General features: G+C 48.7%; 4 protein-coding genes across 6 annotated transcripts; 2 read left to right on the forward strand and 2 right to left on the reverse strand.

The window, feature by feature from the left end:
• Positions 1-667: 667 nt before the first annotated feature.
• Positions 668-2,537, forward strand: FOXG_08097 (uncharacterized protein). The gene is made up of 3 exons (XM_018386843.1): positions 668-1,403; positions 1,454-2,040; positions 2,101-2,537. The coding sequence occupies exons 1-3, from the start codon at positions 1,331-1,333 to the stop codon at positions 2,209-2,211; spliced, it is 771 nt and encodes a 256-aa protein (XP_018244042.1). The 5' UTR covers positions 668-1,330; the 3' UTR covers positions 2,212-2,537.
• Positions 2,538-3,020: 483 nt separating this feature from the next.
• On the forward strand, positions 3,021-5,436 carry FOXG_08098 (uncharacterized protein). Of its 3 annotated transcripts, XM_018386844.1 has the most exons (3): positions 3,021-3,224; positions 3,322-3,405; positions 3,531-5,436. In XM_018386844.1, exons 1-3 carry the CDS (start codon positions 3,204-3,206, stop codon positions 5,073-5,075), a joined length of 1,650 nt encoding a protein of 549 aa, XP_018244043.1. In that variant the 5' UTR covers positions 3,021-3,203; the 3' UTR covers positions 5,076-5,436. The 3 variants fall into 3 exon arrangements, with proteins under 3 accessions (XP_018244043.1, XP_018244044.1, XP_018244045.1); XM_018386845.1 differs by having other exon boundaries at positions 3,021-3,405; XM_018386846.1 differs by having other exon boundaries at positions 3,322-5,436.
• Positions 5,291-7,879, reverse strand: FOXG_08099 (uncharacterized protein). Its single transcript, XM_018386847.1, has 4 exons — positions 7,212-7,879; positions 6,888-7,134; positions 6,368-6,819; positions 5,291-6,316 (listed from the first exon to the last, which is right to left on the reverse strand). Exons 1-4 carry the CDS (start codon positions 7,470-7,472, stop codon positions 6,227-6,229), a joined length of 1,050 nt encoding a protein of 349 aa, XP_018244046.1. The 5' UTR covers positions 7,473-7,879; the 3' UTR covers positions 5,291-6,226.
• A 2,009-nt stretch (positions 7,880-9,888) lies between these two features.
• Positions 9,889-11,133, reverse strand: FOXG_08100 (uncharacterized protein). The gene has a single exon (XM_018386848.1). It carries the CDS (start codon positions 11,013-11,015, stop codon positions 9,996-9,998), a length of 1,020 nt encoding a protein of 339 aa, XP_018244047.1. The 5' UTR covers positions 11,016-11,133; the 3' UTR covers positions 9,889-9,995.
• Positions 11,134-11,420: the final 287 nt, after the last annotated feature.

The following is an 11,420-nucleotide window of genomic DNA, read 5'->3' on the forward strand; positions in this document are numbered from 1 at the left end:
GACTCACCTCAATCGTGATTTCACATCTCAAAAGATGTGGAAAAGTATGTACCGCGTCAAAATTTCTCTCTCCCAACGCAGCAAGAGCTACAAGCAGAACAGAGGGTAAGTGTCAGCGATAATTCATCTTTCCTCCAGTTTCCCCTCCAAGTACCTCCATGGTGTAATGAAAGCCAGAGTGAATTTGAAGGATTCAGTTTTTTCTAGTAGGTTGAAGAAGAAAGGAAAAAAAGATGTAAAATCGCGGCTCACTCGATGTGGTTTTGTTGACCTGAGTGGGGCGCCAAAAGCGGGAATGGAAGATTGATGTGCCGAGGAGGTACAGCATGCTTGTGTAAGTACCTAGGGTCCATCCATCTCATGAAAGTGCCTGAGAACTGGGTCTTCAGAATTGGATACCCAGGACGCAGGAGTCATTCTTAAAGTTTGGTGAATGAATTTTTAACTCAATAGAACCGAAACTAAAATCTTGGATGATTGTTTCTGCCTGGGATCAAAGGATGAGTCAAGATGTCAATACAAATCAGAGCTTCGTGTCGCGTGCACGACAGACGAGCAATTCATGCATACCCGTTGCAAACTCACTTTGTTGGCGGCATGAAACACGCCCCTCAGTGAGCTGATCAAAACACGACAAACAGGGGGTCTCTTATTCGTCCAGTTATTCCAGCGCCCAGATGCCCAGCTCGTTCCTGAAAGTCTCCAACAACTGTTAACAAAATTCGCTGAATCACAGTGTAAGCTGCACTTGGACTTGATGTAGTGAATCATTGGGGGTTCGATAGGGATACCGTTATTTTATTTTAAGCTTGGAAGTATTGTACATTGGACACGTCAGGACTGAGTCATACCAGGTCTTGCTTTTCTGCGTTCTGCTCGAGTTAATCAGGCTCCTGTGCGACGTAAAAAGTCTCTTATTAGCCTTGATCTATACGCATATCACTTTTATCATTCACTTTGATAAACTTCTGAGTAAAAAAGTGGTTTTTATTTTGACTCATATTCCACCTGCAGCGATTTGCAATTCGACTTGCAATCATATATAAGAGAAGCAACGTCACTCAAAAGTTCCTGATCTACAATCCCTCACTCCATCTCATGCTTGTTCGTTTATCAGAGCTGCCGTCATTAGCTACCCCGCTACCCCGCCCTGCTGAACAAGTTTGACCAGCAAACAAACGTTCATTCAAGAGACGGCGTGATAATCGACAACACAGAATATCCCGACCCAAACGATTTGAACAAGTCATAACACAGAAGCCTCGAGATAGACTTCTGCCCCCCCAAAAGCTCACCTCCCTCATACCTATTTTATCATAGCTTACCCATCATGGCTCCTGGTGGTCCCCCTGGAGGAGGCTCGCGTGGCCGAGGAGGAAAGTTTCGAAAGCCCGCACGAGGAGGTATGTTGACCACGAGCCCGCGCCCAACTCCCGGACTGACAAATTCCCAGGTGGCAAGAAGTTTTCTCGCGATATCCGACCTCTCGATGCCGATGGAAACGAGGTTAGCATGTGGGCTGTCGACCCAGACAAGAAGGACGACGACAGCGATGAAGAAGAGTCTTCCGAGGAGGAATCTTCTGAAGAGGAAGAGGACAGCGAGGAAGACTCTGGTGTTGGCCCTTCTCAAGAACAAACCCAAGAGCAGTCACGCGAGGCTCGAAAGGCCGAGAAGAAAGCTCGAAAGGAGGCTGCCATAGCCAGACAGAAGGCCAAGACAGTCGAAGTTGGCGATCTGCCATCAAGCGACGAGGACGAGAGCGAAAGCGAAGAGGATGACGATATGCCTGCAAACCCCAATCACTCGAAGAAGGCTCGCAAACAAGCGGCGTCCTCTGGTGTCGACGAGATCACAGATGGTGTCGAGAACCTGCAAGCAGCACCAAGCCGACGCGAGCGTGAAGCTCTCGAGGCTGCAGCTGCTAAAGAGAGACACATGCGCTTGACAGCTCAGGGCAAGACGGACGAGTCTCGGGCCGATCTGGAGCGTCTCAAGGAGATCCGCGAGCGACGTGCTCTTGACGCCGCGCGGAGACAAGTGAGTTACCCACATACCCGGTATTCTGTCTGCAGGATGGCCTTACTAATATAATATCAGGCTGAGCGTGAAGAAAGAGAGGAGCAAGAAAAGATCAAGAAGGCCGAGTTCGAGGCCAAGGAGGCCCGTCGGCGAGAAGCTGCCGCTGGAAAGAAGGGCAAGAAGAAATAAAGGCCACTGAGAACATGACATACGAATTCTCATGAAAGCATTTGATTTGGTTATTGCTTAGGTATTATCTAGACTCAACTTGTTCAAAACATTGAACAGAAAGGCGTAAAGTGACACAAGTCTAAACCTGTTTCCTAGCTCATGTTCTAAGTCTCTCACATGAGGTGTTGAGAACGACCTACTAGCTACAATATGTTAATCTCACCAAAGTATGAATATACGAGAGATTAGCATAAAAATAGGACGGTACAGACTTCGATGATAAGTGAAGATATATGGCACTTTGATTACTTGTGGCGATCATCGAATTCCATCCAGATTTCAGCCAGGTTTGGCCTAAAGTTCCAATGATTCCGGCGTAGCAGACCCATAGCACAGACACCTATGACCATCAGAAGGGAGCCGAGTAAGTGGTGACTGTATTTTAGTGACACAAAATTTGGTTGAAGTCATTAGCAATCCTTTTGAATTCACACCCACGACCTAAGTGTCTTGGCCTCAAGCCATCTACGAAAAGCCATAGGGCCCTGGTTTTCAGAATTAACCATGCTGCCTGGATTACTCATAAAATCAGGAGTAACAGAGCGTATAAGTGCACCTCCATGGAGGGTTTTCAAACTTAAAACCTCCTTGGTCATAATATGATTTGCGATTTATTCATACAATTGCTTGATGAGGCTCAGAGGACCCTGAATATGGCGTTGGTACGTACCTCGGCCTAAATGCGCTAAGTGCAGGGGGTGGATCGACCGTCTTCAATGGGCCTTCCCCACACAAAGCCGGTCATTCTTTAGCGGGCACCTCAGGAAAAAAAAATTACAACGATCCTCCCCGAAAAACTGAGGCAGCAAATCGCCATCCGAGCTTTCTTTTCCAACCTCTTTTTTATTATCGAGAGCATTTCATCACCACGACTCTCCATAGCTGGCTTCCTCTGATACTGGAGACTTCACGGTATAACTGATATACAACCCTTTCAATCACTAGTTAATATGGCAGAGTCTTCGCTGCAGGTCCGTTCTTCCAAACGCCCTCCAGCCCCGCCTGTGATGGGACAAACCTTCGGTTTATGGCGATAGGGAACCCTGAAGCTGACTGTTTGCGCTTTAGGATCGCCTGCGCGACCAAGGCGGAGCCTTCGATGGCCTCCTGAGCCTCATCCCAGCCAAGATGTACTATGGTGAAGACAACAGTGTATGTGAATCCAATGGCTTGTCAAGTAAAGGCCAACCTCATCCCCGCCTGGAACAACACATCACATGCCTCATAATATATCATATGCATCGCAATCAATCGGAATGAGGCTAACACAAATGTAGGATCAATGGAGCAAGAAGAAGCAGACAAAACAAGAGGCTGCCGCTGCCCGACGCGGAAAGCTGGATCCCGACAGCGAGCGGAATCGAAATGCCAAGGAAGTCATGGATGAACGAGCCAAGAACAAGCGAAAGCTGCGTGAGATGGAGCAGCATGACGATACTGATAACGAAGATGATTGGGAAGACTACGAGCCTGTCCCTGGCGTAGAGACCGAGAAGCCTGGCGAGGGGCTCAAGGCCAAGACAACGGAGACCAACAAGAAGCAGAAGCTCAACGACGAGACAGAGACAGAGGCTAAGGACACAACTGAGACATCTTCTTCTAAGACGTCGAAAAAGGAAGAGAAGAGGGCGGCTAAGAAGGAAAAGAAGAAGGAGAAGAAGGCTGAGAAGAAGGCCAACAAGACAGAGACTCCTGAAGCCGAGAACAAGGATGTACCAACTCCGACACCAAAGGCTCAGAAGCAAGCTGCGAAGAAGCAAGCCAAGGCCGTTGCTGGTAAAGCCCAGAAGCAAAAGGAAGTTAAGGAGGAGGAAGAGACAACAGCCCATGGTGACGGTGAGGTTTTACCTATGGACATCTCGGGTCTGGAGAACGAGGACGAGGCCAGCGCCAACTCAAGTCACGAATCCGAGCCACAATCTCCTACCTTTGACACCAACGATTCTACGACAACACCCGCGGAGACAACCGCCGAGCCTGCCAGCACTACTACCTCCACCTCATCCACTATCCCTCCTTCAGAGAAACCCAAGTCTATCAAGCTCCCTGCCGACACCTCTGCTATCCGAGCACGTCTCGCTGCCAAAATTGAAGCGCTTCGTGCCGCCCGAAAAGCTGACGGACCTGATGGCAAGCCAATTCGTACACGCCAAGAGCTCATTGAGTCGAGAAGAAAGAAGCAAGAGGCTCGAAAAGCTCACAAGCAGGAGATGCGCAAGCAGGCTAAGCTGGAGGAGCAACGAAAGCGTGAGGAGGCTTTAGCATCTAGCTCACCAGGTGTTATGAGCCCCGCGGTTGAACTCGACGAAAATGCTAGCAACTTCACATTTGGCCGTGTCGCTTTTGGCGATGGTGCTCAGCTCTCACGCGATCTCGGCCACGTGCTGAGCCAAGGCAAGAAGAAGGGGCCCTCTGACCCCAAGACAGCCCTCATCAAGGTCCAAAACCAGAAAAAGCGTCTTCAGGAGCTTGATCCCGAGAAGCGTGCTGATATCGCCGAGAAAGATATCTGGCTGACAGCCCGTCGCCGTGCCGAGGGTGAGAAGATCCGCGACGATGAGGCTCTCTTGAAGCGTGCCGTGAAGCGAAAGGAGGCCGCCAAGAAGAAGAGTGAGAAGGCCTGGCGCGAACGATCTGACGGCGTCAAGATGGCTCAGAAAGACCGTCAACGCAAACGTGAGGATAACTTGCGCCAGAGACGGGATGATAAGCTGCTCGGTAAGGCGGGCAAGAAGAAGAAGAAGGGTGGAGCTGCCGGAGGCAAGAAGAAGAGCCGTCCTGGTTTCGAGGGAAGCTTGGGCGTTGGGGGCAAGAAGAAGTAAACCGAAGAAATTATGACGCGGCGAGGGGGAGGTGGAAGATAAAGAGAAAGGCTGGTTGAGTTTTTACCCTTCGATTTATCCAAGATACACGGCGCTGGCGGAGTTATGGTCGGCAAAAAGGAGAGGAGCATGAAAAACATCTTCAGGACTCAGCTCGGCGATGCATGTACTACCTTAGTTGATATAATCCATCACTATACGAAAGCAGAGAGCGTGTCTCGAAGGTGCTGTCAAGCCAGTTCAAGCCCAAAGTCCTAGTAGTACAAGTCCCCATGATGTCTTATCAAAAGTTCCAGTATCTTTGCGTTGAGTGTGTAAATCCAGGCTGTTCATTCATACTTAAACTATTTCAAGTCCAACATCACCAGATGTAAGAGCAAATATCTCAAGACCCTAGGTTTTCATAATAGACAAACGCCCTTGCAAGGTGTCTTAAAGTTGTCTGTAACATTTTCTTTTTCATTACAATGGAGATACCAGACCCAAGTCGACGACAAAACAACAACGGCTACCCTTTCACACACCGAACGACCTATGGATTTCGCCTCCTTTCCCTAGCCTTCCAAGAAACACATCGACAGAACACACACACACATACACAACAAAGCCATGGTCAGAGTCAGAGTCAGAGTCATAATCATCCCGTCCACCTCCTTTTTTGTTTCCCAAAAGTAAAAAGGACGAATAGATAAGCCCCGACAAAAATAAAAAGGACATTAAAAGAAGAAGTTTGGGTGGGTTATGGAGTGAGTGCAACCACCAACACCACTTGTTCAAGCGCCCAACAAAAATAATACTTTGCGCTGAGTTAATCGATTGGCCAAGCTCCAAGCTCTTCATGTCTTAAACCCAACTGCAACCCAGTTCAATTGAGCAGCAGGCAAGTCCCAATTCCCTGAAATTGCTCCATATAGTAGCGGTGGTGTGTAAAGACTCGTTCTAGTTTCATTTGGGCGAAGGGAGTCATGAGACTGTTGTCGTCAAAGTCATTTCGTGAGAATGGGTTTATGAGGGATTAGGATCGGATAGTTGGAACGGAAGATTTCGAGGGAGAGAGCTTGGCCTGGCTGGGAGCTGGGTAGTTGAACGAAGGTGTAGCCAAACGTCACGTTCGTCAGTGGTGGACACGCATGAGGCTTGCACGAGTACGTCTATAGGAGAGAGTCGAGTCTAGTGAAGACACTCAAGCAAGCTGCAACCACCTCAAGCTGGAGCTCCTTGTCCTTGCCGCTGTTGACCTCCTGTAGCTACTGTCAGTTATGGAAATCTCGCATGCATCATACACTACCCACCTCGTTAATAAGTTGAGGCAAGTTGGCACCAATGCCGTTCTGTGTGGCCTTCTTGCCGAATGGCCATTGGCTGTAGTCGGCGAGTAAATCATCGGTCTGCGCAAACGCCCGTTCCCTTGCCTCGTGGCCAAGGGATGCGAGGGCGTTCTCGAGGACGTTAGCGGCGTAGGCGGCGCAAACCATGGCGATGCTGCGCATATAACGGAATTCGAGCGACTCGGGTAGGAATTGGCTACCATTGAGGACGACGGTCCGTTGGGTAAGGATGTTGCGAACCCGGCGGCGGATCTCCTCCTTAGCACCACCATCGGCGACGGGATGAGTTGCCATGTCGAAAAGGAGGAAATTGCGCTTCTCGGTGCGGAGGATGCCCTTGTCGACCAGGCCCTTTGCGAGTCGTTCTCGAACCTGCTTGAGCTGGTATCCGATCTTCATCAAGTTCCAGGTCTCGCCTGTCGTTCGCAAGGCAGTCAGCGACGGTTGCTTGGGTATTGGGAGAATGGTGGGTAGGGCAATTTACCGCTCATCAAGTCAATCCAGGTTGCGACGCTCATCTTTTCGCTCTGCTTCATCATCTTGAGAGCCTCGTCGAGAAGAACCTCGCCAGTAAGGGTGTCGTCTATGACCTCGATGTTGCGGTCTGCGAGGGGGAATCGGCGTCTCGAAGCATCCTTCTCCATCGCAATGCGACCACGGAAGGCCAGTTCGATGACAATGCATCCTCGAAGGGCGTAAGAGATGTTGTCATTCCAAAAAGAGAGGTAGCCCTGTGAGCATTTGAGAGTCAGAGGTGTTGTTCCCTTGAGCACAAAGGGCACGTGTATGAGCACGAGTGGCAGCCTACCTGCTTATCCTTGAGGCCAAGTAGCAAGACCTCCTCCATGAGGGTGAGCTTTGGCTGCTTGCTTCGCTCAGCGCTCTCACTGATGTCGCGAGGGTCGAATGCGATCTTGTGGCCATTTTCTGTGCTTTCGTAGCTCGTCTCGGGTCCGTTGTCCCTGGCGCTTGGTGTGCTCGTTCTAGGGGCAGTGCCGTTGCTGGAATCGCCCTCAGCCGCAGGTCCTGCGCCGCCCGCACCGCGGCGTCGCGTCAATCCCGAGGACATTTCGAGTAGGTAGAGCTAATTAGTTTTGGTGCTGAGAGGGAAAAGACGGAAGCGGAGGAGAGGGAGCGACAGCAAAGTCGTTTTTTGGGGTCGAGATGAGGTTGAAGGGGTAGTTTGATGGATGTCCTGTCCTGGAACTTTGATTGACTGGGCTGAGCCTGAACGGGGCTAGTTGCGCGTTCAGATTTAGGGGTTTGGGACTGGGGCCCACGGGCTACTCTTGATAAGTGAATGAGCTCCCAAGTTACAGGCGTCTCATTAGCTGTTAGAACCAATAGATCGCTGAGTCGTTGGGGGACGGAATTTCCTTGCATGGGGGTATAGGCCCAAGTATTGATGCTATCGATCTGGACTGATTCTCCCTTTTTTCTTTTTAGTTGACTTTTTGATTTTAAAATGAAGGCCCAATGCCAGAAGACAATGATAATTGACCTGGCTCCTTTTGCTTTAGAAGCTAAAGCAGGGGGTCTGGATGCGATGTGTTGGGTTGGGAGTTGACCATCCATCAGCCGACGATGATCCGTCTTGTGAGGCAGTGAGTGACTCGGACACATGAACGAAAAGCAACAGACAAATACTAGAGATTAGGGTAAAAGACACCATAGCGACTCTCTACGCAAAATACTTCACAAATAATAATTGGTTTCTGAGGATTAGTTTAATTAAGTATACGAAAAAGGGGAATGAATCCCTCCCACCTCGGTAAGGTTGAAGGTATGAAAGGTAACTTATACGAGGTCTCTAAAGTGTAAGGGGAAAGAATCACGCAGTTGTGTCATTCTCTAACGAGTACCATCCAATAGTTGTTCTATGATAGTAGGCTTCAATAACAACTCCCTTTCACTATAATATTTTCTGTTTACGAGATTGAGGGGAAAAGCACCTTCAAGAATCGCATGAAAGGATGCCTAAAGGGTCGACCCAGCTTACACGACCAACCATAAGCTTGAGAGGCTTTCTGGTGGTTGTCCAACCAAACAACAAACAGCTCATCAATAATCCAGCAAGGATGATATTTTCAGTCAGCATTCCCCATACTATGTATATTGGCTTTGTTATTGGGATGTGACCAATAAAACTCCTGTTCTGAAGCCAACTTCCTTCCTCTGTTTCCAATGCACCTTTCTCTTCTATCGTCCAATTCTTCCTTTTGAGGCTCTATAGCAAGTATAGAGACCTGTTTCACCGCTTTATGTCCGGTCCCGTCCTGTTGCACTCCTACTCTGCTAGGATTCTCCGCACGTGAAACCGTGGAAGTCCACCTCGAGCACTAACATGTGGTGGCGTTAGTCAGCCAGACACGACACGTAACTCCACCACACACTTCGACTACACTTTATCCTGTCATCTAACAATACCCTTGGCTTTTGACGACTACCGCTACATGGACAAGAAGCTCAATAGAGGCCGCGCATCCTCAATCATGCACTCAAAAAGGCACAGATGTTCCCCCCAGCTCTCATTCCCATTCATGACAGACTCGGACGCAACTCATCAACTCCAAATTAGGCAGCGGCGAAAATCTCTTTATTTAACGACCATACACGACTGGTATATAATCACGATATTTCACAGACTACAAACCTACACCAGAATCTCACGATTGTGTTGGTCAACTGTCGCTCTTGCTTACCCTCGCAGCCGACCCCCTGAAGTCAGGGGTGCTTGGATATCTTTATATGGACGAAGATCGGTTCGCATGCCATGCGCTTGTGTTACTCTGTTCAACAGTTTGACCAGACGGAATTACTTGTGGCTGTCAACTATGCAAGCATTGCAATAAAGTTAAATCGCATCGACCTTGCGAGCGGATATTGCACAACCGGCCTTTGGCATATATATCAAAGTGATTGTTGGTTGATGAGTTGGCTCACTACCACCAAGCTTTGGTATGATCCACGAGGACGCAAATATGCTTTCCCCTTTGAGCATGTGACGCATTCACTGCGGGCCCATGCGTATTGCTGGCCGGTGTGGTGATTTTGACTTTGCATTCACCACAGTGGAAGCTCAGCGTGAATCAGCCAGCTGCCTGCCAGCTGCACCCCGCGCCCACCACCGTTACCGCAGCCCATGCCTTCATTAACGATCACAACAGAGTCTCTGTCAACAAGCGGGGGGCCTCTGGGGGTGACATGGCGGAGTGGTTCATCCCAGGAGTTCTGGGCAGCGCCGCTGCCCAGAGCTTCTGAGTTCGAATCACAGCCGCCATGTCACCTTACAAACCCCCCTCAGAGACTCTGTATGGCCCCTGGCCCCCCTAGGATGGGGACGCCTGTACTAGGGAAGCGACGAGGCCATAAGTGTGAGCAAAGAAAATACCCAGGCGAAAGCAGGGCGCGCAGTAGATCCACCGCTTAGAGAGTGGATGCTGGGCGTGTATGTAAGTAGTTAATATTTAATAATAGTAATAATTCTTTTTAACTACTTTATTTATACTTTTAGATTTTTTATTAAAGAGTAAGTGGTTTTATGTAAATAAACAATAATATAAAATATTCTAGATAATATCTCCTTTAAAAATTATATCCCAACACTCTTCTTCCAAAGTTCATCGAAGTCAATATTCTCATTTTCAAACAACTCCCTAATTCTCTTGGCCGCTGCCTCTTGCTCCTTAGGACCGAATCCGCCCGGCTGTGTCGCTTCGAATTGAACAATCTCAACCCAGCGATAGAACAAGTCCTCCTTTCCAAGCGCAATGAGCACGTCTCGAAATGCAAAGACTTGTCGCCGTCGCTCATCCTCACTTGACGCACCACTACCGCGCACATCGTAAGATATCCAACCGTAGTCAGCGTGGTGGACAAGAACCACGCTCTTGAAGGCCTCAAGTGCAATCTCCTTCTTATCCACCAGGCGGTGTGCGAGTATCATACGTGCCCAATCCAAATCCCAGTGGCCATTCATCAGGAGATATCCGGTCTTTTGCTCCTGAAGAATCGGAGACGTCGCATGATTGATGTACGTGAGCAGAATCTTCTTGGAGCCTTCATCCGTAAAGATGTCCGTGAGAGCTTGATCCCATTCTCGGCTTCGACGGACATAAATCTCCTGCTCGCGGAAGCCGACTTGCCATCGCCATTGACAGGGATTACCACGGGCTTGTCCAGCGACAAATTCCACAGGCCAGGGCCAGACAAAGATGAACAGGATAAAATCGATCATCATTGTCCCAGAGCGTTTTCCGATCTCCCAGGCAATCTCAGACCACGTTGAGTCTGCAGTGTTCCAGGTGGTTTCGTTATCGTGGCCCAAACCAGTCATGATGAGGGACCAATACCAGGGGAGAATCCACCACATCCGAAGAACAAAGAGAAGTACAACGACAATGTTCATGCCAACAGGCACGAGGAAGATCTTTCGTTTGAATTCGGCGGGTTTGTTATCAACATGTGTGACATAGACGTGCTTCTTGTCCAGAGCGTTGATGAACGGCTCAAGGACCTCAGGGGGCCGCTTGAAAGGTGAAGGGGGAGCCTCATTTTTTTTGTCGACGAACTGGGTCGATTTCTGTTTCCCTCCTCTCTTATTCGGTGCCATTTTTTATGAGATTTGGCTTGCTGATCACTGAGTTTTGGTGGGGAAAAAAAAAGGGTTATATTAGATATTGTCGTAAGGTATATGTAGACAGGAGGTGTAAGTTGGAAATGTGTTCTCGAAGAATGAGTAGAAATCATGTTCGAATCTTGGTTCCACAAAAGATCCATTGGCTGGATACGTCCATAGACATAGCGTTTATTATTTCAAAATATGTCTGATGTAATAACTATCTTACCGAAAGGAATGACCAAAAAGAGTTTTAGCGGTTTCATAGAGTAACTCCCAGTTTACTCTCCTAGACTATCTAAATTTTTGAATTCAATATCATCATCTTGGCTCACTAATTGAAGCTCAGAGATAGGCCGATTGGGCAAATGACATCCATCCATTGTCCTCTAAATGTGG

Source organism: Fusarium oxysporum, chromosome 4 (assembly GCF_000149955.1).
Source record: "Fusarium oxysporum f. sp. lycopersici 4287 chromosome 4, whole genome shotgun sequence".
Classification (NCBI taxonomy): Eukaryota; Fungi; Ascomycota; class Sordariomycetes; order Hypocreales; family Nectriaceae; genus Fusarium; species Fusarium oxysporum.

What these genes read in the sequence shown, in the direction of transcription:
- FOXG_08097 (XM_018386843.1), top strand. Translation starts at nt 1,331, where the DNA reads ATGGCTCCTGGTGGTCCCCCTGGAGGAGGCTCGCGTGGCCGAGGAGGA. An exon ending in TCGAAAGCCCGCACGAGGAG is followed by an intron (nt 1,404 to 1,453) that starts GTATGTTGACCA and finishes ACAAATTCCCAG; the next exon opens with GTGGCAAGAAGTTTTCTCGC. An exon ending in TTGACGCCGCGCGGAGACAA is followed by an intron (nt 2,041 to 2,100) that starts GTGAGTTACCCA and finishes ATATAATATCAG; the next exon opens with GCTGAGCGTGAAGAAAGAGA.
- FOXG_08098 (XM_018386844.1), top strand. Translation starts at nt 3,204, where the DNA reads ATGGCAGAGTCTTCGCTGCAG. An exon ending in TGGCAGAGTCTTCGCTGCAG is followed by an intron (nt 3,225 to 3,321) that starts GTCCGTTCTTCC and finishes TTTGCGCTTTAG; the next exon opens with GATCGCCTGCGCGACCAAGG. An exon ending in ACTATGGTGAAGACAACAGT is followed by an intron (nt 3,406 to 3,530) that starts GTATGTGAATCC and finishes ACACAAATGTAG; the next exon opens with GATCAATGGAGCAAGAAGAA.
- FOXG_08099 (XM_018386847.1), bottom strand. Translation starts at nt 7,472, where the DNA reads ATGTCCTCGGGATTGACGCGACGCCGCGGTGCGGGCGGCGCAGGACCT. An exon ending in CTGGATTGACTTGATGAGCG is followed by an intron (nt 6,820 to 6,887) that starts GTAAATTGCCCT and finishes TGCGAACGACAG; the next exon opens with GCGAGACCTGGAACTTGATG. An exon ending in TGCCTCAACTTATTAACGAG is followed by an intron (nt 6,317 to 6,367) that starts GTGGGTAGTGTA and finishes CAGTAGCTACAG; the next exon opens with GAGGTCAACAGCGGCAAGGA.
- FOXG_08100 (XM_018386848.1), bottom strand. Translation starts at nt 11,015, where the DNA reads ATGGCACCGAATAAGAGAGGAGGGAAACAGAAATCGACCCAGTTCGTC.